The sequence below is a fragment of the Oryzias latipes genome, chromosome 9 (genome assembly GCF_053564925.1).
Source record: "Oryzias latipes strain Hd-rR chromosome 9, Olatipes_Hd-rR_3.1".
Classification (NCBI taxonomy): domain Eukaryota; kingdom Metazoa; phylum Chordata; class Actinopteri; order Beloniformes; family Adrianichthyidae; genus Oryzias; species Oryzias latipes.
In genome coordinates, this window is record NC_136245.1 from 19,523,847 (window position 1) to 19,551,413 (window position 27,567).

General features: G+C 38.4%; 1 protein-coding gene and 1 long non-coding RNA gene across 2 annotated transcripts; one reads left to right on the forward strand and one right to left on the reverse strand.

Annotated features, from left to right (window-relative positions):
• LOC144994427 (uncharacterized) lies at positions 1-11,883 on the reverse strand. The gene is made up of 3 exons (XR_013657966.1): positions 11,744-11,883; positions 11,593-11,656; positions 1-133 (listed from the first exon to the last, which is right to left on the reverse strand). It is a non-coding gene; the product is annotated as an uncharacterized LOC144994427 (long non-coding RNA).
• On the forward strand, positions 11,679-26,081 carry LOC101167126 (arrestin domain-containing protein 3). The gene is made up of 6 exons (XM_023958537.2): positions 11,679-12,069; positions 20,750-20,807; positions 21,173-21,320; positions 22,080-22,176; positions 24,469-24,725; positions 24,827-26,081. The coding sequence occupies exons 1-6, from the start codon at positions 11,814-11,816 to the stop codon at positions 25,352-25,354; spliced, it is 1,344 nt and encodes a 447-aa protein (XP_023814305.1). The 5' UTR covers positions 11,679-11,813; the 3' UTR covers positions 25,355-26,081.
• The last annotated feature ends 1,486 nt before the right edge of the window (positions 26,082-27,567 follow it).

The following is a 27,567-nucleotide window of genomic DNA, read 5'->3' on the forward strand; positions in this document are numbered from 1 at the left end:
AGTGGGAGTGGGTTTTGGATTGTAAACGATAACACATTCAGGAGTTGGAATTCGTCAAAAAGCTTGTCTTTAATATTAGCTGCTCGCTGGCAAGTCTGTCCCCTCTAACGCTTAACTTGTTCCAAGATGAAAGCTGAAAAGAGAGAAATAACGAAAGACAGAAGCTGAAAGATGACCCTCTGGTTCTCCGAGCTTTGCTAAACTTAGACAACACCGAAGCAACGTTCACCCTTTACATTTCATTTTTTATTTATTTTTCATATATCTTGCAACAAGCTAAACTATTTACCGGTTTGTACAAAAGAACACAAATGATCACCAAAGCTCCTCCTACTGATCAGTTCATCACAGTCAGCTTGGATCTGTTCTTTTTGCAATAATCAATCACTTGGTGGAATGACACAACATTCTTTGAGAAATAAAAAAGACAAACAAATACAAAAATGATGCTTTAAGCTAAAAATACTTACAGAACAAAAAATTGGTTTTAAAAACACATGCTGATTTCAAAATGTTAAGGTTAACCACTCTATGTTTGTACTTCAGTTATTTTTAAATAAACAAATTAAAAAAAACAGTAGATAAAATATTTTTCCAGGTATTTTGTTTTGCTCAAATATTTCAGAAACTCAAGTTAAGATAAGACACTTTAGATTGTAGCTCTATAAATACATTTAACTCCATTAGGTTTTACAAAAAATTACTGTGTCTGCATGTGCATAAAGATTTTCTTTTCTTTTTTTTTTTGAGTTTAAGCAACATTGACTTAGTGGCTGAGTATAATTATTTAAGGCTTTCTGAAGATTTCAGGCGGGTTTTTTTAAATAATTATAACCTGATGTCATTGCAGTACAACACTATTCATAAATTGAGAAGTGTGGGAAGATCTGGGAAAGGCATCAACCTGCTTCAATTATCCAAAGCATAAAAGAGAATCTGCAGGAAAATGGTGCAAAATAAAATGATGGTTCAATTACTGCATGACTAAGAGGTTCTGTTTAATGTAAAGAGGTATGTCAGAGAAGAAGAAAGGGTGCAGAGGCTGTACCACTCTTCTGAAGGGTTTTTAATCTCTGAAACTTAAATGTATCGACAGTTAATGAATTAAACAGAAGAGAATAGTAAGAAAAAGAAGCATTCCTTTGCCAAAACTTGACTTACTTTTTAGATGGACTGTACATCCCACTAACTTTCTGTCAAAAATGTTCTAGAATCAGTGCACAATGCTGAAGATGTGCATTATTTATGCTCCCTCCCTTTTGTTGACTGAAATTCTGTAAAGCAAAATGTGTCATTTCTGATCAAAGCTACAGGACTGCTCATGCTCCAAGTGAGTCACAAGAACAAGGCCTCAGGCACAAAAAAATAAAAATAAATTCAGAGTCGGTAACAAACGGCCAGCACATAAGCCCTTGGCTTCATACAACATGCAGCAGATCAAGCACCTTCAGCTAAAGTAGTGCTGACAGTGACCTCACCAGGACCCAACAACTGAAACAGCCCTAACAAGGTATTAGCAGGCACCTCTGTATACCATCCAACTCTCAGCCTGGGTCTAAAGAAACACAGCTGCTCAAAGGGTTTTCCAGGGTGGAGGGCAAACCTGTGAGCAACGTGGTGCCCCTGGCTAGGCTCAAGAGTGCAGCCAGGTCAACAACTTAAAGCTTGGAGGAGCGCCATCTTTCATAGAGTTTTCTAAAATATGGAAAATGTTAATTATTTCATCACAGAGAACACCATGTGCAGGGGTTCATTAAATGTTGTCAATTGTAGTATTCTTTAGTTACACCATTGGAAGTAATTATAAATGAAACAAAATGATATGGTTTCAAGATACAAGAAAACAGAAGTTTCAGCTTAACATAACTTTGTGCAACAGCAGAAAGTTAAAGATGTGTTTTAATAAACATAGGCTGTGATATGACAGAGCAGGTCTCAAGTCCACTGCAACAACAGCTTTTTTGCATTTTTTTAGCATTTATCTTTATCCCCAAATCTTTTAAAATTATTTCCACATAAAATGCATCATGTTTTAACATTGCAGTGTTAGTAATTATAGATGTATTACAGTTTTAAGGTTGCACTTTGCTCTGCTTTTCCACATCTTTAAACCGAGGTGCATCTTAAGACCTGAGATCCAACATGACTTTACGGAAGATTTGTAATAATGTTATTCAAAAAGGAAATGGTTTGAACATTGAGAGGAAGGGAATGAGATAGAGGCATTTTCACAACACCAGCTGCCCCAACATTACTTCTGACCCTTCCTTCTTTGTTATGTGGGTCATTCATGGTGTACCACCTGCATGAAGTTCAAGAGAGGTTTTTATTCAGAGAAGACCCCCCCGAATAGCACATAAGTTTAAAGGGAAGAGGAAGATAGGGGAAGGAAGGGACAACAGTGATGACTGGTAAATGTTCAAATTGCTATTATTTTTTACCTCGTGTTGACTTTAGCTTTAGTTTTTGAAAATAATAATAATAAAAGTAAGAACGGTTCACATTTCAGAAAATGATTTGTATTTATATGCATCTTCTAAACTTATTTAGATGTTTAAATGCTCATACATGTTTTGTATTCATTTGTTTAGTTTATAACCCATTTTAAACAATTTTTTATAGGTATTTTCTAAAACTTGAAAATTGGACAGCCTGTTAAGGTTTGGTCATCTCATGAAATAAAAATATGCTAAGTTCTTCTGTGAAACTTTTTTCCAAGAAGTTGCAATATTGAACCAAAGTTTGAGAAAAGATTACATTTGCACTAAACAAATAATTACTTTTAACTTTTCAACAGTTCGACTTTTTGGAACTTTTACTGGATAAAAATTGCATCTTGACATGGATTTTTACTCAGAAGTGCCTGGTTGACAGGTCAAAATAGCAAAAGTTTCACCCAAAAGCTTTGCTTACCCATGAAGTAGTGTGAGCATTTTTCGTAAAAACAACTGGAAGACCTTCCTCCCGTCTGCTTATTAATGACACCTTTTTTGTGGTCACTTTGTGGATGAAAGTTCATCCTAAACTCCAATTTCCTTAGCTGCACTAAGCACAGTGATGAAAGTCAGGCATGGAAAAAATCCCTGAACTTTTCTTTGAGCGATATGGCGGGCACAGAGCGAAATTTTGGGAAAATACGTGGTCTTAGATGCATTCTGGTGCATTCTGGCAGCTAGCTAGAAACTAAGACTAATTGGAGCATCATGATTTGTCATTCAAACCCCTAGTTTGACTCTCCATTAAGGACTTGCTGGTCCTAAAAAAGAATTTGGAAAATTGCTCAAAGTAACACAATCCTACAATCTACGCTTTTCCTTAAAGCTGGAAAACATACAATTGCTAAAATATAGTAACATCAAAGCCCCAAATGGCAAAAAGAACACCAGTAACTATGATATTCTATGAAAATACCTCAGTTATTTATACATTATTTCTGCTTTAGAAATGACTGATGTACAACATCCACTTGCACTGTTTTCTCAAACTATAATTACATCAAAATATGGGATCTGCTTTAAACTATAATTCTATAACATAATACATCAATTCTTTAACACCAATACTAAGTAATCTGGGAAATATCAAAACAAACATACAAACTAAGCTAAACATTGTAAACATTATTTTTTAAGGGAGTGCGGGTCCAAACCATCAAATACTTATAATTAATGTCAACTATACTGAACTAAATCATGGTAATTAGGAAATACTAATAAATTAGATAAAGAAACGTATTCAAAATAAAAACTGAAACTCAAAACTAAAATTGAAATTATTTCAAAATGTGGTTTTGAGATTATTTTACACAAAAAAGTATTTGACCTACACTACCTTAAAAATCTTTTTTTTCCAGCCAAGACCACTTCAATTTGTTTTTTATCGTCTTCTCACAACTGAGGTCGTGACCACGCTCAATAATGACGATGCCTGCCATTATTTTAACACAAATTTGATCGCAAACTCTTCAGATGTGTTTGTGAAAGTTTAGCGTGGGTCCGCCAGTTTTGGTCTCTAGGGAAGCAAGTCACGCTGACCACGTGGTGCAGACAGAGCCAATCAGACCCGTCGACGCATCCGAAAGCAACTAAAACGTCCCGTCATTGGTCAATTAGGCCGGGAAGACGAGAGATGGCCACGACCATAGAGGAAGCGATCTGCGGAGAAATATAGAAAATAAAGCTAAAATTAGCTGATTTCAGACCATTTTTTAATCCGGAAAGCGATTTGTCCGTAGAGATCAGGTCTTTATTTCCCGGAAAGTACGTTCGGTTTGCTCAAAAACCCGGATTTCCGGGAATTCCCGGAAGACTTTCATCACTGTAAGCAATGATGTGCCGTGGTGGGCACATTTCAAGCTCCCATCACTCTTCAGTTTTGCCTTTGTTTCATATAAAAAGAGTTGTGTTCAATTCAATTCAAATTAACTTTATCTATATAGCCCAAATTAACATAAACAGTCATCTCAATGGGCTTCGTGCCGCTAATTGTAAGGTAAACATACAATCAAAAATGATCATAAATTCATAGAATTCAATAGGATAATACTAAAATTTTAAGTAAACAGAAGGGAATGCATTCAAAAATAAAGAGGCTCCAGTGTTGAGTTGTTTCAGAAAAAGTCACTAAAACTAATAAAAACAGTCAATTGGTGTTAAGAGTGAGCATATTAGAAATGTCTAAGCCCTCAAAGTAATTAGTCATGCTGTAAAATGAAATAAACAAAATTCTATAGAAGCTGTTGCTTGTTTAATAAGGTCTTATTGTGAAGAGAGAAAAACTATATATGTTAAACTGTGTTTTAAATTGTTCAGAATGAAAAAAAAGGTTCACTGCATTTACATTTGTATTATGATTACTCGTAACATACTCTCTAACATCTTATACATCTGTGGACCATATGTTCCATGAGTACAGAAACTTCCACTCAAAAGAGTGAGTTCACTTTGCCCTTTCAAGAGTTAGGTAGTATGTGCGTTTCAGAATGTGTGTGTGCACGCACGTAAGGTGGTTGTGTCTGTGTGACTATAGGCGTCTGGAGGAGCGAGAAGCCTCATCTGTTACCAGCCCAGCCCAGCCTGCCCACTGCATGAAGTAGAACGACAGGGTGTCACCGCTGACGACAGTGATGGATGCCCTAAATTCTGTAGGCAACTTGGGCAATTGGACACATTAACAACAGGCACCTGCTTTCCGCCGTACAAATCTATTAAAAGATAACAGCAATGGCGGCTCCCACACTATTAGTAAATTATAGCTCTGTCTGCGTGTGAGGTAAGTGTGAGGCTCTTTTTCCCCCCAACCTACCCCCTATCCCCCCACCACCAACAAGTCTTCTTCAATGTGGATTCCTTTTGGTAGTCTAACAGTGCCACCTAGTGGTAAAAATGGGTAATTGTTTTTCCTCATACGTAAAATAAAAGAAAGAAAAATATTTTCAGAACACTTCACCTTTATCCAAAAGTGAGATGTTTTAGTGGCAATACTTATTTTAAAAAAATAAATATTTTAAAATGTATTTTTTTTCACATTTTAGCAATCAAGCAAAACAAGCACAAACAGTATTAATCTGCAACAAAAAGTCTCAATTGATTAATTGCTGAGATATAGATAAGGAATTTTTACTGAATTAAAAACTAGAAGTTTTTTCTTAACCTCTTCATTTATTTGCAATTACATCAAAAATGTTCTTCAAGGTTTCTTTCTTTCAATGTGATACTAAATTAAGTGGAGTCGTGCATTTGATGGTACGTATTGCGAATTAGGGGCGTACGGCAAGAAGGGGTTAAAACATGAAAACTAACATAATGGCGTGTGTCTGGCTATAGTTCAGGTACACCACAGATAACTGTGTCACATAAATTTTTAGGACAAATATTTCTGTGTGAATAAAAGCAGTGTGTGTTTGTGAGAATAAAAGGGAGGACAAGGCCGATAAATACTTTTACAACAGGCAATTTGTCAGGATGTGTAAATGTCCCCAATTCCCAACAGTGCAGGGCTAAAATTTACAGTCACTCTGGAGGTGACAATGCACAGAAAATCACCACTTTTTACTCTCGCTCATCTTCCTTAAACCACTAAAACCTTCCCATAAATCTCCCCCGGTCCCTCCACATGTCTACTGTTGTCAGATATCATGCCTTGACAATGCCTTCCACCATCATTGTCTTGACAGAATTATGATATGTGAAACTGCAATGTCACATCACTTAACATGATTTAGCCTAAGCCGGCCCACACTATTTTAATCAATCACAAATGTCACGTTTTCCCACTGTAATGATGGTAGAGGTATGGATCGCTGTGTTGGGGTGATCCATAAGCCTTATCTAACCTGCTGATTTATGACTACTGCCAGCTAATGTACTAAGGAGTCTCCTCTCCTCTTGTCATCGGGGCTTCTATCAAATTGGCAAATAAGTAGGATGGTATTGCTTCATGGGCCGGAACTGGAAGACACTTCATGCAGTGGGTAAACCTTCCACCTGTTAGTTGTGTACTGGATAAAGACTCAGTCATGGTTCTGCAAGTTAGTTATAACAAACCTGAAACAGTCTGCAATACTGTGTACCAGAAAACAGTTTTAGCCATTGGAGTTGTACATGTTTGTGACGTATTTCATAGAGCTGTAATGATGACAGAATGAAAAGCATATTTTATTTTTCATGGTCATAAATCTAGCCTTGAAACTAGTTCAGGTAAAGTGGATTTTTAAGGTGTGTCCTGGTCAAAGCATTATGTCAAAAATATAATAAAAAGCAATCTGGTTGGATAGCATTATGCAAATAAACAAACACTGCCGCCATTAACAGCAAAAGATAACAGGTTAACAGCAGAACAAGGAGAGGTTGTGTGATAGATTTTGGATTTAAAAAAAGGACAAAGACCAAAAGTTCAGTTTAGTCATTTTTGCTAATTGTTCTTTAAGGTCAAAGCAAAACATATTTTCTGTGTGCTTTAACAGACTCATTGTCACTCTTACCAAAACTGAAGACATCCCTAAAAAATGTAATCATTATAAAATCATATTAAAATAAAAGGTCAAATCTTTTTTTAAATAATTATAAAAAAAAATTCTTTCACATTGTACCACAGTACCAAAGCTTCAACTCATTGATTAAGTTCATGGCTTTGAATACACTGACTACTATGGATTTCGATTTATAATTTCTAGAACTAGAAAGAGTATTTTTTTGGACATTGTAACATTTTACATCTGCAAGAACTAAAAAGCAGCTAACCCAGTCAATGGGGTCTATAACCTATTAACTGATACACATTTTAATCAAAAGCACAATTTTAAAGTTTTGTCTCTCAGCAAAGACTTTGGTTGGTTTCAAGCTATTTTTTTCTAACATTGATAAACTTTAGAGCAAGTTGATCCATTTTTTTAATAGAAAAATATATCACTAATTGTTTTCCAATCTTGTAGTTGAAGTTAGCTCATAAGTGCCCCCTTGGAGAGTAGCAAAGTACTGTTTGTATCACCTCCTGAATTTTCTCTGGAATACTTCATACAGTCAATTAACTTTTTAGTTTTTAAAAAAATGAATAAAATTAAGCCAGTTGTATAAAGTCATCAAAATGTAACAAGCTTGTATGCATCCTCTAAAAATAATATGTGCACACATGCGGTAAAGTAGAAATAGTGTATGCCAAAGAACTTTTGTGAGGGTTTGCACAATTCAGGGGTGAGGCATGTGTTTATGGTTTCAATGTGTTGTCTCTTCAGGTTTCCCTCAATATTGAAATGGGAGATGTGCAAACTCAGCAAGTTTATTAGGTACCACTTAAATAATAAAAAACACATACAAATATTGAATTTTATTTCACAATTTTGTCAGAACGCACAAATATTTCAGGCGTCTGATAAGGTAAGACAAAACAAAAACAGTTGAATAAAAACAGAGCTCAGGAAGCTCCAACCTAACTATGTGTCAGTGAGAACTGCTACTGTCGGACACAAATGGATTTTGAATGAAAATAAAATACATTAAACTCTTTTTACTTGCTTAGTTGTTCTCAGTATTATTTTGTAGAAAATAATCACAGGTAAACCTCTAGAAAATGACAAGTGACAGCTAAATTTCAATTTGTGTAGTTTTGTTGTGAATCTGGATCCGGATCAAAGTTTTTTTTTTTTTTTATTGGATGCGCTTCCTAAAAAGTTGCAACAATCTTTCACACCTTTATTCAGATGTTGCTGTTAATGCACTTGTAAAGAGGTTAAACTAAGGTTTTCATTCAAAGACAGAAGGTAGGTTCCTAAATGTATTTGTTTTGTTTTAACATCGCACGGCTTTTCCTATTTATGTCTTCCCCTGAACACACAAGCAAACCTGTGTGAAGCAGTGTGTGTGCATGCAAACGTATGCAAGCACAGTCCCTGAAGCAATATTACTAGCACATTTCCATCCGACAGATATTGGAATTTTTAGAAAGAGCAAACCAATAGATAAGCTATTACAAAGGTATAAGAAATCGATAGCTAATTTCTTTGCATTGATTACCACTTGGACATTTAACATGCACCCTGTGGCCACAGTGTGTGTTCCACAAGCTTGGCTCCCCATTGGCCTTATGAGTATTAAAATTATCGATTCAGACAGAGGACTAAAAATGTCAAGCTGTTCATTAATCTTCATAAAGACTGGACTTGACCAAACTACCCTTTCTGCCAATGCAATACAGCCAACTGATACAACTGGAAGCACACACACACATAGATTGCTGAACTTCCACTGAGGGGTGCAGGGTGAGGCGCAATTAACAAATACACTGTATAATAATTTTATGAAAAATGCTCACTCGTAAAAAATAATTGCATTGAATTGAATGCTACTTTTAAATGTGTGGTTCAAGAATCACAAAGTTGAATTGCAGTTGACAATGCAAACTCAATTCCATCACAACACACCCTCACACACACCTACACACTGCATGTCTGGTGCAGGGTTGTGTGTCAGGCCATTCTTTAAATTTACATAATCTTTGCATCTAAAACCTCATGAGTTCTGGGTGGCCATTCATTCTTCTTGTTGAGAGCCTCTGCCTCCTCCACTGCAAAACTCACAGGTGAGGGGTCACCTCTTGTTTTTCTCTATACTGGACCTCACACAGGGCTCACAGGTGCACTGCTGTGGGGCCCTAGGGAGGATGGGGGTGAGTGCTCAGAATTCTCAATTAGTGGGCCTCTCGTCTGGCTGGTGGGGTCTTTGAGCATGTGGGACCTTGAACTAAACTTTGGGCACCCAAGAGCTTGGTCTCTGCCAACCCTGGGCCTAATACTCTCTGTGGTTCTTTACCAACAATCTGGTAAACAAGCACTCACCGAAACTCACCTGCCAGCTCATTTCTGGACAAATGTGATATTTGTATGCATGCAGGTTTGCCTGATCCATGAAATATGAATGTGTTTCTGTATATGTCAATATACACATAAATGTGTGAGTCTGTATGTGTAGTGTGTACCATTAAATGTGTGGATCATCATGACTGTGTGTCTGGGTGCAGGTTTGTGCAGACATTGGTTTTATGTATGCCTATCTGTGTTTGAGTTGATAATTGAGTGTGTGGATGTGTGTGATTATGCACAAAAACAGCCCTTCTGTGAAAATGTATTTCTGACATTGACAACCTTGAATATCAACTTAATATTGTTGTCTATTTATTTGCTTTCTCTCTTATTTATAATTTTGGTTTTCTGTACTTTAACTCCTTTCACTACATGAACCCCTTTTCACTTTTACCTTCTGTTTTTCCATGTTTTATTCAGTCTCCTGCTTTATCTTGCTTTTCAATCTAGTCCAGAATTTATGGATGAAAAAAAATAGTCAATATTAAAAAATTAGGCATTATATTAACCACAAGTGAGGTACAATCCCATGCAAGTCCAGGTACGGTAAATGCAAAGGGTTGGGTCAGGAAGGGCTTTCAACATAAAACTAAAGTCAAACAGCTAAAGCAAACAGAACTCCCATGCTCCAATGATACTGCTGGCCTACTAGGTCCTAGGGGAAACTGGACAACCATTGGTTAGAAAGGAGACAGGTGTGTTGGTTAAAAAAAGAAAAAAAAGTTAATGTAGGACTCCGGGAAGTTTGAATGGGGAAGGGTTTCGAAAGGGAGTCTGATGGGGAAAACTAAGGAGTTGGCTGAATTGACTCGAAAAAACATGAATAAGCCTAAATGGAAAAATAACATGGGAGATGGATTGGTGGCAGGATTTAAGTTGTCATGGTGTTAACTGAGCTGTCAATAGCTTATGTTCAAAAAATCAACACCTAATAAAAGAGGTACAAAACACATCATCAAGGATATCATCAGATGCAATAACCAATGTTATTTTTCCAAACAGCTTCAATTACAGTATATAATAGAAATAACAGGAACCTGGATAGCAAAAGAAAGTATCCTGATAAGAAATAAAATTGCTTAAAACAAATACAAAATATTTGGAGACAGGATAGGCTCTCTCTCTCTCTCTCTCTCTCTCTCTCTCTCTCTCTCTCTCTCTCTCTCTCTTCTCTCTCTCTCTCTCTCTCTCTCTCTCTCTCTCTCTCTCTCTCTCTCTCTCTCTCTCTCTCTCTCTCTCTCTCTCTCTCTCTCTCTCTCTCTCTCTCTCTCTCTCTCTCTCTCTCTCTCTCTCTCTCTCTCTCTCTCTCTCTCTCTCTCTCTCTCTCTCTCTCTCTCTATCTCTCTATAATATATATATAAAAACATGTATATATAAAAGCCCCTCTCGCCCTTCCGCGGGTGGTTTTCACCCAAGCTCTCTCTCTCTCTCTCTCTCTCTCTCTCTGCAAAACAAAAAGTTTTCTTAGAGGAGGGGATTAATCATCAAAAAGATAAGAACATATTGTACCAGTGTTACATACCTTGGCTGTGCTCATCTTTTTAACTTATTCATAAAATTGAACCATCTCTATCATATATTTAGTAAAATTGGGAGTTGTTTTTTTTTTTTTTTTTTGTTTTCTGCACCTGTGTATGTAAAATTTAGATTGGAGAAGTAAAAAATTAATACTATGTTCTACTTTTTATCATCAGAATTGAAATATGGGAGGATTTGTTTTAAATTTATAACAATGTTACTGTTTAATTTGATGTTTACTAAACGTTCGAATTGGTTCCAAAATTCACAGGAGAATTTACAAAAGTGGAAAAGGTGAAGAACTGATTCAGGGAAATCATTACAAAAACTACAATTATTTCTATATTTGAGAATTTGGATATAAACATATTTGTGGGGTAAATGTCATGTAGAATCTTTTTATGTATTTCTTTAATTTTAATATTTAAACAAAATGTATCTGGCAGTAAACATGCTTTTTTTTTCAATTAAGATCATTTAAAAAAAATGAAAAATTTCTCCTTTAATTGTAATGCTTCGTTTTTCACTTAAAGTATTACGTTTATGTTTGATGTTGCACTTTTTATAGAAAATATCAATACCATCAATTATTAAAGAGGGGTTTATTTTAGAAGCTTCTTGATGTTTAAGGTGAGAGGTCATCAGTAGATTTAATACTGAGGAGAGAGCTTTCATTACGGTGCACCATCCTGAATTAGCCACTAGGGTGTGCTGTATACCTCTCTGGATGCGCGCGTGGTCGTGGTGTCCGCTGCTCCTCGGTGGTAGTGCGCTTCCACTGGACTGGAGTGACAAACAGAGACGGGCGTGGTTTTTTAGTCCACGCCCACACTAGTCGACAGGACGAGAGAGGTTTTCTGCCAAACTCACCTCAAAGTAAACAGAGGTTGACCGGACGATACTTTATTTTCTCCAGCCGGTACTCACACGTGGCCATTCAATGCCTTCGGTTGAGAGCCTAACAATCGCATACGACTTCCTGAATGAGCAGGGGACGTTTTCCGGAGGAGACATAATTACAGGAAATGTCACTCTTACTTTGGAGAAGGAAACTAAAGTTCAGTCGCTGTGTGTCAAGGCGAAAGGAGACGCGGACGTGCGATGGTCAGAAAAAAGAGGAGACAAAACCAAAGTGTACTCTGCTCATACCAGATACTTTAAGCTGAAGCAGTTCTTAACCGCAGAGGGTTCAGATGGTAAGATCACCGCTACAGCCGGAAGTGGATTGAAACTGGGATTCATGGAACACAATGTGCCTGTAATTCATTGTAATGCAACTATGAGGATGATGAATCAACCATATTGGAAAATTTCCTATTTTAATGTATTCTTTCACTAAAAGAAAATACTAACTCCCCTACTACTGATTTTAATGAATGTTACATGCTTTACTGTGCATTTATCACTCGGCTATTGCTCTGCTTTTGATGATGCTACCAATCTAAATAAAAACAAAGCATGTGATCTAGGTGAGCTTTGATACATGATTTGCATGAGACAAAGAAATAGCCTATATATATATATATATATATACACACACACACACACAGTGGTGGACAAAACTGTTGGTACCCCTCAATTAAAGAAATAAAGTCCACAATGCTCACTGAAATGACTTGAAACGTTCAAAAGTAACAAATTAAAATGTATTGAAAATTAAATAATCAAAATCAGCCATTACTTTTGAGTTGTTGATTAACAGAATTATTTTTAAAAAAAAAAGCTGTTTTCTATGGAAGCGATAGTGTAGCATAATTAAAAATAAAAGTCAAAAGCAGAAATGCTTTTGACTTTTCAAAATGACATTTTTTGACTCAAAATTCAAATGAAAAAGCAATCCGCCAAAATGCTTGTTCATTTTCTACTTCAAAAGCGGTTATTCTGTCACTTAATTAAAATTAAAATGAAAATGGTATTTGACATTTCATTTTCAAAAATTCTCTAGTAAATGTGTAGCAAAATTCATTTAGAGATGTCTAATCTGACAATTGAAATGGATGAACAGAAATGCTTTTTAATTTTCAAAATGCAGAAATGCTTCAAATGACTTAATATTAAAATTAAAAAGCAATACTTCAAAATGCTTTTTCATTTTCTACTTAAACACTGCTTATTCTGTCACTTAATGTGAAAATGAAAATGGTATTTGACATTTTATTTTCAAAAAGTTCTCTGGTAAATATGTAGGTGAAATCTGCTAGCTGTTGATGGGGCTCCAGCTGTCATTTTCCGAAGAAAAAAGCTTGCTCTGCGATGCGTCTGAAGGAGGACCGCAGAAGGCGGAAATGCTGCTACGTAATCATCAGAAGTTTACAACCAACACAAAGCCCTCTTCTCTGCTGCTAACACAAAGCTCCACTGCTCCTGGGGGGTATTCCAGGAAGCATGTTTAAACTAGCCTGACTTTAAGCCTGAACTCTGGCTGAAATCTGCTATATAAACTCAACATCCTCTCCCTCCCTCTCCCTCATGGTGCAAAGACTTGAGCAAAGTGGGACAAAGTAACTCGGCAAAACACGGTAAAACACAGTAAAACAACTAAACACATTTGGTCAAAAATTCCACACTTAAACCCAAATCCGTCCAGAGAGGCAAAGGGAATGATATCCCACAATCCCTTGCGGTGCCGATCTAACAGCAGCACCAAAGTTACACCTACTTGATTGAATTAATTTGAATGAAAGCAAAATAACTGTCTGAAAACTACGTGTTATTTTTAAACTGACTTAACAAAAAAAAGATTAATTATTTTTGACTGAAGCAAATAATTATGTTAGATCAAAGTAAAAAAGTTTATTTTTCCAACATCCATATGTGGTCTTATCACCCTCTCATGGTGGAAAAAGTATTATCTGAGCTTCTTCATCCACTAAATCATCTTCAAATGGACACAGCATGCTACTTCACCTCTCTGTAAACAAAGGAACCTTCAACTAAACCTACTCCAGACCAGGTTATGTTCAGAGCATGAGTTGCTTTGGCAACTTGACATACCCTGAAACATACCTCCATTTCTGGAACCGAAAGCTGAGGTTATCAACTTCCTTAAGGCCTGTTCACACCGGGACGAATTTCGCCGGCGATTTTCGCCGACGTTTAACGCCTCGTGACTAAACAAAGGGCACCAACGAGAGTGTGCACACTGACGCGAAAAAACGCCACGCGTTAAAGCGTCAAAAAAAAAACCGCCTCGGGTTCGTTTTTTTTTTTCGACGCGTCGCGTCGAAATCTACTCGACCAATGAGAATGGCGCTTTTGCTCACGGGTCTGGAGCTTCTGAAGTTACAGTAAAACACAACTTGGGGGCGCTCAAACACAAAACTGTCTTGCTGAGCACACATACCAGCGAAGAAGATAGACGCCAAGTAGCGTCTAAACAGCCGCGAAGCAATAATGACGGACATTCTAAAATATCCCCGAACCAAGCACCAGTTGGAGCTACTGGTGCTTGAAATATTCATGTTTTCTTTGTTTGATTCTGACAAGCGTGTAAATACTTGCTCTCTTCTTCTGAGTGAAAAGCGACTTTAAGAATCGTAAAGTTGCGCAGCGCCACCTTGTGTACAGGAGTATTTCTGTTTTACATTAAGCGCCATCTAATGTCAGGGAATGAAATTGCATGTTCACTCCACTCATCGTCAGCGAAAATCGCCTGGGTGTGAACACAAAAAACGTGGCGAAAAACGCTGGCGAATAACGCCTGGCGAATATTCGTCCCGGTGTGTACGGGCCTTTAGCCTCAAACTTACCGTGGGAGGTTGCATAACCTGCTTTCTGGAATACCCCCCTGGTGTGTCTGTGTCTCTTAGCAGCTGGACACACAGAGAAAGCACTGACGTCATCGCCCCGCCTCCCGCTTCCAAATGTACCACACTGAACATGGACGACAGAAAGCAAAGGAGAGAATTGTCCGAGGACATTAGAAAAACAATTGTAGACAAATATCGTAAAGGTAAAGGCTATAAAACCATCTCTAAACAGCTTGAAGTTCCTGTGACGACAGTGGCACATATTATTCAGAAGTTTAAGACCCACGGGACAGTAGCCAACCTCCCTGGACGTGGCCGCAAGAGGAAAATTGATGACAAATTGAGGAGACGGATAGTTCAAACTGTATCCAAAGAGCCCAGAGCAACCTGCAAAGACATTAAAGATGCACTCCGAGATCAAGGTACATCAGTGTCAGATCGCACCATTCGTCGTTGTTTGAGCCAGAGAGGACTTTCGCCGCGCACATGGCATTCCTACTACGGAGATAGCGAGACCAGCGTGTGCCCCCTGGATTGTTTTCGGTTCCGGGAGGAGACGGAGACGGGGGACAGACAGGACGCAGAAGCGGGGCTGCCGCTCAGGCCTGCTGTAAAGACTGAGGAAAACCCCCCACAGGCCTCCTCTTCCGAGTGTTCCTTGCCAATGCACGATCGCTGAACAAAAAAATGGACGAGCTGGAACTAATTCATGGATGGAAACCGCTACGTCCGTGACTGCTCTGTGTGCTGGTTAAATCAGAATCCTGGCTACACCCGCAGATTCCCGACGCGGCTATCCAGCTAACTAGCCGCGTTGTTCACCGCAGCGACCGGAACAAAGAAGGCTCGGGTTGGAGCAGAGGGGGAGGCCTGTGCATGTATGTACACATTAACTGGTCAAAAGACAGCCAAATAATCCACAAACACTGTTCGCCAGACGTAGAAGGCTTTAAATGCTGTCCATTCTATCTACCCAGAGAGCTAACCGCCTTGCTAATCACAGCTGTTTGCATACTACCCGATGCTAAGGTTAGCATAGCTCTCTCACTGCTAACAGATGCTAACGCTAGCATAGCGCTCTCACTGCTAACAGATGCTAACGCTAGCGTAGGTCTCTCACAGCTAACAGATGCTAACGCTAGCATAGCTCTTTCACTGTTAACATACACAATACACAGACTACAAAGGATTCACCCTGACGGTTTTCACGTAATATAGCTGGCGACTTTAATCAGACCAATCTGAAGTCTGTCCTGCCTAATTTTTTACCAACATGTTAAGTGACCAAACAGAGGGAAAAATACCTTAGATCAATTTTACACAAACATTAAACATGCATACAGAGCCACTCAGCTCCACACCTAGGCCAGTCAGACCACCTCTCTCTGCTCTTAACCCCTGCTTACACACCTCTGGAAAGGAGCTCAACCTCACTCGTCAAGACCATGGCATCACTACTTGGCCCGAGGATGCACTCTTCCAGCTCCAGGACGGCTCTGAACACACTGACTGGAGTATGTTTGAACACCAGGACCTGACAGTATTCACAGAGGCAGTAATGGAATACATCACCTTCTGTATTGGGGACTGTCACGGAAGTTAAACACATCCTGGTCTTTCCCAACCAAAAACCCTGGATGACCAAGGAGGTCAGGTTGCTCCTAAAAGGTCGTGACTCTGCTTTTAGGTCAGGGAACAATGACCTGTACAGGACCGCCAGCGCCGATCTGAGGAGAGGGATCAGGAAGGCCAAGTGGGACTACAAAAGAAAAATGGAGGACCACCTCTCCAACAACAACCCTCGGCAGGTGTGGAAGGGACTACAGCACCTGACCAAGTTCAGGGGACAGACCAGCACCGAGGCACACTCCAGAGCTGCACTAGCGGAAGCGCTGAATGTGTTCTTCTCACGCTTTGAGACCACACCACTGCAGTCTGAAGTCCCATCACTGTCCCCACTGTGAAACATGGAGGAGGCTCAGTTCTGTTTTGGGGCTGCTTTGCTGCATCTGGCACAGGGTGTCTTGAAGTTGTGCAAGGTAAAATTAAATCTCAAGATCATCAAGGCATTCTGGGTAGAAATGTGCTGCCTAGTGTCAGAAAGCTTGGTCTCAGTCACAGGTCATGGGTCTCCCAACAGGACAACCATCCAAAACACACAGCCAAAAACCCCCAAGAATGGCTCAGAGAAAAGCGTTGGACTATTCTGAAGTGGCCTTCTATGAGCCCAGATCTGAATCCCATTGAACATCTGTGGAAGGAGCTGAAACATGACATTTGGCGAAGACACCCATCAAACCTGAGACAACTGGAGCAGTTTGCTCATGAGGAGTGGGCCAAAATACCTGTGGACATGCGCAGAAGGCTCATTGACAAATACAGAAACCGTTTCATTGCAGTGATTGCATCAAAAGGTTGTGCAACAAAATATGAAGTTGTGGGTACCAGCATTTTTGTCCAGCCCTATTTCATTAGTTTTTTTTTTTTTTTTATAATTCTGTTAATCAACAACTCAAAAGTAATGGCTGATTTTGATTATTTAATTTTCAATAAATTTTAAGTTGTTACTTTTGAACGTTTCAAGTCATTTCAGTGAGCATTGTGGACTGTCTTTCTTTAACTGAGGGATACCAACAATTTTGTCCACCACCGTGTCAGCAGATAACAATAAAAATTAGGCCTGCACAATATACCGCAAATTTATCGTTATCGCAATATCCAGCTCTGCAATATGCATATCGCAAAAGACGGCGAATATCGCAATAAATCGCAAACCCAAAATGTGTTAAAACAATCTTCTAGCAGCTTGAAGCATTTAACGAATCAAATAAATCCCTTTATGCTTTGACCAATCAGATGGACGCCTTCCCATTGTTGACCAATCAGATGGAGGCCTATTATGTTAACCCTGGTCCTGAAGAGCCTCAACCCTGCCTGTTTTCCAGCTCTCCTTAACCAGCTTGCTGTTGATTGGCTGATTCAAGTGATTTCACATCCTGATTGACTGAACACACCTGATTTTGGTTATCATTATCGAGCAGTCTAGGGAGAATTGGAAAACAGACAGGGTTGAGGCTCTTGAGGACCAGGGTTAGCCACCCTGACGTTTGTCCCCCATGTCGATGAGGGTCATTTGGAGTATAATTTTGAAACTGTTGCAATGAAATGGGAATGATGTTTTTGTTTATTTTTCTATTTGTTTATTTACCGCAAATTTATCGTTATCGCAATATTGATCACTAATATCGCACATCGCAAGTTTTCCTCATATCGTGCAGCCCTAATAAAAATCCTTTCAGTTGGCTTATGTAATTTAATAAAACGATAAATTATTTACTTAGGTTTTATTTTGCACAATGTTTGACACTTTCATTGGAAACATACTGGTTTGTAGCAGGGAAGCACTTTCCCCACGATTTGTTTCAATGATTTGTATCTAACACACATGAGTCGGTTTTGGTTTGGAATATATACACACACATCTACACACATTTTTCACCTTCAACAACATGCATGCACACACTTGTGCAGGTTGTTGAAGGTGTACAGGTTGATGCAGCTCATCCTGTTTGATGCTTCATTGACTGTGTAAGAAAACTGGACTGAGCTATCCCTCCCCCAAGAAGCCAAAACCCCATAGACTTCTATTGAGAAATAATTACCAGAGACAAAGGGAGTTGGCCAATTCTCTGACTTAGAACTCAGGCCTCGAGGGCCGGTGTCTCTGCATGATCTCCAGATATTCAACCCCTACGCAAGACTAATTACCTGGTTAATGTGTGTTCAGCCATTTAGAATATGCAGGGTATGTGTGCAAAACATGCAGGAATGCCCTCGAAGCCTAGAGTTCCCCATCCTTGCCTTTAGGGGGTGTATGGATGTTTGTTTGGGGGGTGTGCTGACTCCAACTCCCTTTGTCTTCCTTAACTAGTTGGAGTTGAACATGTCTCATTTTTGTGCACTCCCTAGAGAAGGGAACTCTAAAATTATAAGATCATTTTCCCACTAGGACACACAATAGGTCTGAGGAGTTGATGTGCTGATGGGAAGCCCTGCAGTTCACAGGTTGTAGATTAGACGTGTGCTTAGGTTCACTTACTGCCTCCCACCATCTCTAATTTTAATGCAACATTCCTATTCGTATCACTTTGAAGTTATTATATTTTTTTCTTCTTTTTACTGCTTTCCAGTTGGGGATTTAGAAAACCTTATAATTTGTCACCTTTACTTTGCACACTTGTGCTGCTGTAAAGATTGGGCTGGGGTGGTGTGCTTCTTTAGCTCCTGCAGCATGGTGCACGGGTTGGCCTGGACATGGGGGTCTGCTTTGCATGCCGCAGATGCCATTGAATGCATTCTTGCACTTGTATTTATTTTCTTCTTTTTTTGGATCAGTGTATTGAAGCTTGTTGTTTCAAAGAAATGCCCTAGTAGAAGTATGCCTATCATGAACGGATCAGGACTTTTTAAGCACAGCAGAATACAGCAACAGGAGGTACACAAAAAACATGTCGGTAAAGTTAGAAAGATATTCCCAGATTCCGATTACGGGGCTCAAAAAGTCTTTTGATAAATGTTTTAAACTGACAGCAAGTGTCTCTTGCTATTTGTTTTAACACAAACAATGATGCACAAAGACATTTCAACAGGAAAAAAGATTGTTTTTTCTTTTTAATGAGAGCGGCGCTCTCCTACTGCTGAAAGAGAGATTGCTGTGACACGGCTGGAAAGTGCTACAGTTTCTCACATGAATAATTATCACATATATTTACTAGTTTATAGTAAATAATCTTTTCTAGTTTCAGTATTTTTACTTGATTCTTTAAGCTACTTCATAAAGTGCTCTGTTCAAATGTTAAATGATAAAAGAAAATAAAAATATGGTCCAACCTGGATCTGTTTATTACGTTTATATTTTTATGTTTTATAAAAAAAAATCGGATTGGGACTCAAAATAAAATGACTTGTAATTGAATGGGGACCAAAAATTCTGATCGGGACCTCCCTTATGACATCACCCTTGCTTGGTCCAGTCTTCTTATAGGCCACAGGCAATGATTCTCACCTAGGGACAAGGTAGAATCATCATTTAACCTATGAAACATGTTTTTGGACTGTGAGAAGAAGCTGAAGTATCCAGAGAAAACTCACGCAAACTCCACAGAAACGGTCCCAGATAGGATTCGAACCAGGACATTTTCATTGTGAGGTGAGAACAGTGCTAACCACTACACCACTGTACAGCCTTGTATCTAAACATTATACTCTTATCATAAACACCGTGTTTCTTTTCTTGTTTTTTTTGTTGGTGCATCACACAGGTATAAATAAACCTCAATAAGAAAAATAAAAAAAGCAGAAACCAGAATAGTGTTGCAGTCACACTGATGTGCACACTAGATTGAACTACATATATTTAATAAAAAATGGTCGTACCAATTACAAATTATGCAGACAAAAGGAAAAAGGGGAAACTAACTCTTTCATGTGTTTGTTTTCTGTGTGTGTGGAGGGGTGGACAATCATTGACTTTTTTTACAGCCAATGATAGTTTTTACAGTCCGTGGTGACAATCCAAAGGTTCCTCGATGATGGCCATTTGGGGCGGGACCGTACTTCAGGCCCCACTGGATCCTTATGGGTGACGTCAGAAGGCATCCGCCCACTTTGTATGTCTAGAAATCAGAGGCAGACGTGCAACCTTTCACCTGCAGTTAGTGTAACTTCCCGGCCCATCAATGCCTTCAAGTAGAAGTGTAACGATAGAACACGACTCCCTGAATGAGCAGGGAACGTTTTCCGTAGGAGACATTATAACAGGAACTGTAACGGTCACTTTGTCGAAGAAAACTAAAGTTAAGTTACTATTTGTGAAAGTGAAGGGAGACGCAAATGTACATTGGACCGAATCTGATCAAGACCATAATGATGAAGTGTACTCCGCTCATACTAGATATTTCAAGTTGAAGCAGTGTTTTATCCCGAAGGACTCTGACGGCGAGTAAAATACACATTTGGCTGGAAATGCGTTTAAACTGCATTAGGTGCCATATTGTTTGGATCGAAAGGAAACGCGTGTTTAATGTAATATGTTGTGGATGTAAAACATTTCTCCTTCACCTCACAGAAACCGTGTTGCCTCAGGGGATCCATGTTTACAAGTTCCGCTTTCAGATTCCACCAGGGTGAGTAACGTGCAGCATCCTTTTGCTCTTTTTCAGTATCTTCGATGACAGTCAGCTGACCATGAGATCTAATATCAACCTCAACAGTTTCCCATCATCCTTGTTGGAAAATATATTTCAGTCTATACTAGTACTGAAATACAATACGAGTTATTTAATTTATGTTTTATTGTTAAAAATTAATCCCTGAAAGAGAAGGAACGACTATTTCAAGCTTTCTTAGGTGTTAATAAAACTTTCAAGAAAAAATAGAAGAGAAACCCTAGTTGAAGGATCAAACTTGCCCCTTCATCCTAAAGAGGAATCTGTAATTGTTTTCTTAACTGATGTTAATTCTGTGTTTTTTTTTTATTTTACCGTAACAGATGCATGCCGTCGTCGTTTAAGGGGTCCCATGGAAAAATTGTCTACAAAATCGAGGCCAAGCTGTGTAGAAGTTGGAGAATGAACACCACTGCAGAAAAGGAACTGCTGTTCATATCCAAGTCTCTCCCCGCTCTTGATTCACCAATGGTATTCAAAACATCCAATCCAGCAATCAAAATGCTTTCATGTCATGCCTATATTATGTTGCATCCAATTAGAAGCAATACTTTTTTAGAAAAGACCCACTCTGATCAGCTTTTGATCTAATTGAAGATTATGCCGTTTTTACCCAAAATTAAAATTAAAAAAGAAAAAAAAAAGTAATTTTTGAGGACCTCTAAGATGTAACTTACTCTGTCCCTCCTTCCCGTCACCCATAACTGAGAGCTCTCTGTTTAGGTGCTCTCTCGCTAGCATATGGCTCCTTTTTCCCCCAACCTCACTTTAGCGGTGCAAGAAAAATGGCGATCAATATCGGAGCAATCCAGCCATACAGTTTTGAGATATATGCTCCAGTTCAGACGAAGAAAACAAAGACGTACATGGATCTATTTGTCTCAGAATGGAGCAGAGCAGAGAGATTGTGGCATATATATGTATGTATACATATATATATATCGGTATATATCGGTATATCGGTATATATATATATATATATATATATACATGTATATATATTTTAAATATAGTTATAGATAAATAAAACACAAAAAACAACACACAATTAGCTAGCTTGGGTTCAGCCTAATTTTAACGGCCTTTCCTGGTCTGTTGACTTCGTTTTGAGTTTTTCTTGTATTTTTACAATTTATCTTGTGGATATTAAAAATGATACTTGCTATAGTGACAGTCAAACGTGTACAAAGCATGCAGGCTGTAAACGAAAGTTGTTTTTTTTGCTTACAGACACCACAGCGTGGTTCAACTCGAAAAGAGATGGGCCTTTTTTCCAAAGGACTTGTGGAATTGGAGGCCGTCCTTAACAAGAAAGCATTCTGTGCAGGTTGTGAAAGTCTTCCTCAAGCAATATCAAGCTAAAGTTATGAAACTTTTCTGCTGTTTGGAAATGCAATTACTCCTTTAGAACTGTCACCAAAGAGATGCACTAAGGTGACCTGTTGAGCAGAGTACAGCGGGGAAAAAAAGTATTGAATACGTCAACATTTCTCTCAAAAAACATATTTCTAATCGAGCTATTGACAAGAAATTTTCACCAGATGTCGGCATCAACCCAAGTAATGCACACATAGAAAGAAATCCAAACATTTATGTCCATAAATGAAGTTATGTGTAATAAAGTGAAATGGCACAGGGAATAAGTATTGAACACGCTTACTGAAATTTATTTAATACTTAGTGCAAAAACCTTTGTTGGTGATTACAGCCTCAAGACGCCTCCTGTATGGAGAAACCAGTCGAATACATTGTTCAGGTGTGATTTTGGCCTATTCATCCACACAAACTGCCTTCAAATCTTCAAGGTTCCGGGGGTCTCTTCTGTGAACCCGGATCTTCAGTTCTTTCCAAAGATTTTCAATTGGATTCAAGTCTTGTGATTGACTTGGCCATTCTAGCAGCTTTATTTTCTTTTTCTTCATCCAGTTGAGTGTTACCTTGGCTGTGTGCTTGGGATCGTTGTCTAGCTGAAAGATCCACCCTCTTTTCATCTTCAGCAGCCTGGCAGATGACAGCAGATTCTGATCAAGAATGTCTTGATACTTTTCTCCAGTCATTATTCCTTCAATGATATGAAGTCTACCAGTACCACATGCTGAAAAACAGTCCCACGCCATGATGCTCCCACCTCCAAACTTGACTGTTGGTATGGTGTTTTGGGGGTGATGTGCGGTGCCATTTTTCCTCCAAACATGTGTCTTATGACATCCGAAGAGTTAAATTTTGGTCTCATATGACCAGAGTATCTTCTCCCAGAATGTCATGGGTTTATCCAAATGTTGTGTCGCAAACTCGAAACGAGCTTCAACATGCTTCTTCTTTTAAAATGGAGTCTTGCGTGGTGTGTGTGCATGGAGGCCATGGCGGTTGAGTGCATTACTTATTGTTTTCTTTGAAACAACAGTACCTGCTGATTCCAGGACTTTCTGAAGCTCTCCACGAGTGGTCCTGTGGTCCTTCTTGTCTAACAACTTGCTGGTGATAAACATTTTAAAAGGCATCAATCAGGACTATACCAGCTGATATTACTTTGTAATAGGGGGCAGGTTAACCTTCTGAATACTGACAAAATCCAGCTGCTTTCTTGGCTTGCCAGACCTTTTTATCCCCCCTTTTCTTCATGTGTTCAATACTTATGTGCCATTTCACTTTATTACACATAACTTCATTTATGAACATATATGTTTGGATTTCTTTCTATGTGTGCATTACTTGGGTTGATGCCGACATCTGTTGAAAATTTCGTGTCAAAAGCTCGATTAGAAATATGTTTTTGAGGGAAATGTTGACGTGTTCAATACTTATTTTCCCCGCTGTATTTCCAAAGTAAACAATGACACGTTACCTTCGTTTTCCTAAAAAGTCTTGGTGTTTGAGTAGTTGCAGATATTGTTCCTAGTTTTAACAACAGCAAGTTTTTTTTGTATCATTTTTTGACTTAAAAAATTATCTTTTCAGAAAGCCAGGTAAGTAAATGACCAGCATAAGTAGAGTTTTATAATTCAAAAGTTAAATATTAGTATTATTTTGGCCACTACTTTTAGGGAATGTCTTTGACAGATTTGTTAGTAAAACTTTTAACTATTAAGCAAATTTATATTAGTTAAATCATTTTCTTGCAGTGGTATGATGAACTGTAATAACAGGACTTACAGACTGGCATCCTGCAAACAGCGTTAACATTCCGCTGCTTCGTAAGTTTGCTGGTTATTGTTCAATAGTTGACCAAGTATCTGATTTTTTTTTAAAAACCTGGTTGATTATAGCATCCAAACAAAATCTTCTGTAAAGGTTTGGAAAAGTCATGAAATGTTAATATTTTGGATGAAAAAAATCATAAAAAATCAAATAGTTTAACATGAGATCCAAATTTAAATTGTGGCAGAAGTTCAGCCTTGCGCTCTTGATGATAAAAAAGTTTCTATTTTTGGTTTTGGAAATTCTGTGAAAGGTTATGGAAAAGTTAAGAAAAACCATTTCTAAAAAGTTTACGAACTCTGTATTAATCTTACAAGATATCAGATTGATAAAGTCAAAAGACACAAGTGATTTCCATGACTTGGGTGTTGCATTTGAGCAGTTTTGTGAAAATATGTTGAACCGTGTTTTTCATTCTCAGGTGAAAACATGGAACTTGTTTTATTAGTAAACAACTCTTCCTCCAAAAAAGTTAAACCCAAGTTAAGTTTAAGCAAGAAAATCACCTACTATGCCAGAGGGAATACCAAGAGTTCCACCGAAGAAATCAGCAAGATGGTTTTTGACCCAGTTGAGCAAAATAACAAAGAAGAACTGAAGTGTGTGATGGAGATTCCTGCTGGTCAGATACCATCAATTCAGAGCTGTGATATAATTAAACTGGAGTACACCTTAAAGGTTTGTGGCTTTTTACAAATAAATAAATGAATTGTCCTTCAGATTTCAAATTCTGTTCTAAAAAGTAAGACATTTATGGTGGCTGGTATTTTTCTTCTTAGGCTTACCTGGACATCAGCTTTTCTTTCGATCCAGAGGTCATCTTCCCCATAACTATTTTACATCCCGACTCAGCTTTCCACTTTCAGCGTGGCATCGCTCCGCCTGGAGATTTTGGTGGCCCAAGCCATAGCGACTTTCCTCCACCTGCTGTCTCAATGGGTCTTTACCCAGCGTCTCCTCAAGCAGGTGGTTACGGATACCCTGCAGTTCAGGGATTTTCAGGACCTCCTCCGGAATACCCAGGTCAGCCGCAGCCATATGCTGCTCCACCGGCTATGTACCCTCCTATGCCCCCAGCGTACGGGGGCAATGCAGTGCCACAGCAGCCTCCTCCTTACGGATCTGTGTTTTCTACACCTCACCTGTCACCGACTGCCCCACCAATTTACCAACCACCATCAGCCCCACCCACGGTGCCACAATTTTCCTCCCCATTTGTAGCACCTACAGCCCACAGTTCTTTGCCTTCTGCACCTTTGACGAATGAAGATTTCCTTTCTCAAGGAGAAAAAGGTCCATCTGTGTAATCTATTTCTTTCAACCACTCTTTGTATCTGACACCCAATAACCTCAATACAGTATCACATAGATGCCTTGTACCTCGCTGGTGTAAGAGTGGATGTAAAATGCATGCCAACATAATAGGATGATCGTTTCAAGGTTTTTCATAACAGAAATATATTTACCGTACTGGTTGGATATTATAGGCAAAAATAGTATGTTATGAAAGATAAGAGATTACTAGAAAGTTTTATACAAGAGATGTTGTCAAAGTATGTATTCAACATTACATTTCACTCCATATTTGTAATGCTCCAAGAGTTATCTGTCTCTACAACTTTATATGAAAGGTGCTCCTTTTATTTAGTTGTTTTTTAACTGTTGATTTCCCTGAGTGCCTGTATCTTTTGTGATCATTGTTGGGTATAAATTCAGGAACTGTTAAGTAACACAATACTTTACTTGTTTTATGATTATTTCACACATGCGCTCTTATTGTGAAAGGGCAGGAGAAAAGGGGTGTGACATTTTGTGTTGATGATGGTGAAATAAATAAAGTAAGCATTTAGCTAAGAAGTAAATTTTAATTTTGCTTAACAGTTATATAGGTCGGAATAAATATTTATCCCTCATATTTTGTGTGCTTTGTATATTTCTAATTAAAGCCACACTTTTATCTACGATGCATTTCTTAAATATCTAACTTGCCTCAAATAAACCTCAATAACAAAATAAACCTTTGTTTATGTCACAGTCCAATTGTTTTAGTGATTCTTTAAATGTCATATAACCCGTTAGGATTTACTTTAGTTTGCTGACAGTTCTGAAATGGGAGTGGAAGATACAGATATTGTTCTGCTGCACTTTTTTGTGAAGAGTTCAAAGCGTTTTCTTTTGTTTTTTTCTCATGATGGTTTTACAGCCTATCAATCATGCTGTCTGCAGAAATACTTCTTAGTGAGGTTTTGTTTAGTGTATCAGTCACACATAGACCACTGATGTGACTTGATGGAACCTGATTTTGAGCTTTACCAGAACAAAAGAGGACATTTGACTAGATTGATAAGAAAAGGACTTTGACACACAATCACCAAAGCACAGCAAAGTCAGATATTCGGATTGGTTATTTCAAAGACCCACCATTCATCGTTTGCTCTATTGTAAATGTGTTTGCAATGGTCTTATAATTAAGATTTTACTATTTTAGGCAAAATCTGAGTTGTTTTCTGGGACATAGTTTCTGCAGAGCATCAGTAGTTTATTAGAAATTCTCCTCTGACTTCTGGGCGGGTCTGTTGGTGGGGAGTAAGTCTGTGTTAATTTCCCATCATCCCCTTTGTTTACACTCTCTCCCGCTAGTTTACAGACCCAACAACCCCAAGCTAACTCCAGCCATGCAGTTTAGGCAGATGTCAGCTCAGAGGAGGAAAATGGAGACGTACATCGATCTATTTGTCTGCAAGTGGATGCTGCAGATTGGAGTGAAGCAGGGAGATTGTTGATTTTAAAACTGCAAGCTTTTAGTCTTTTTTTTCCATCTGCTCCTGATCCACAACAATTTAAATTAAGTAATACTCAGAAACACAGATTTAATCTTTGTTATATACAGTATGTCCTCCATCATCAGAAAAATTCTACAAGAACATGTTAAAGACATCATTTTCATTGGAATGGATCTTTAGGGAACATTACTGTGCCTGATAAGATGTCAGTAGAAACATGCATTTGGAACTGGCTTTATCAGTGAGTAACATCTTCAACAAGTCCCTCCCTGCCTTTCCTTAAAATTCCAGTCCCAAAACAACACCCTAGCTGACCTTTATAGCGGTCTTTTCACATTTTTACCCTGAAAGAAGTTCCATTATAGAACAAACTACCAGACTCCTAAACTACTTGTCCCCAACACTATAACACCCATTTAAATACAAAAAGTATGGTCATGTTTTTTTAATGTCTTACATTACTAATTATTCACAGTTCACTTGACATCTTTGTTGTGTGCATTTCTGTTTATGTTTGTTTTTATGAGGTTCTAAAGTTCAGGGTGAAGATTTATACAGTGACAATTGTTTTCCTACAGTTTGGGATTCAGCTGTGTTACAGACTTTTCTCAAAGCAAAGTTCATCTGGTGTTTGCAAGATGATGTGGATTGCTAACAGGTTTGCAGTGAAGCGTTCAAACCCATGAGACAGCCACACTTGCCAAATGGAAATCACTTTCTCCATAGTTTTAACCATT

Excerpts from the sequence above, each read along its gene's own strand:
- LOC101167126 (XM_023958537.2), top strand. The coding sequence starts at position 11,814 with ATGCCTTCGGTTGAGAGCCTAACAATCGCATACGACTTCCTGAATGAG. Across the intron at positions 20,808-21,172 it reads CGCTTTCAGATTCCACCAGG|ATGCATGCCGTCGTCGTTTA; the intron begins GTGAGTAACGTG and ends TTACCGTAACAG. Across the intron at positions 21,321-22,079 it reads CCGCTCTTGATTCACCAATG|ACACCACAGCGTGGTTCAAC; the intron begins GTATTCAAAACA and ends TTTTGCTTACAG.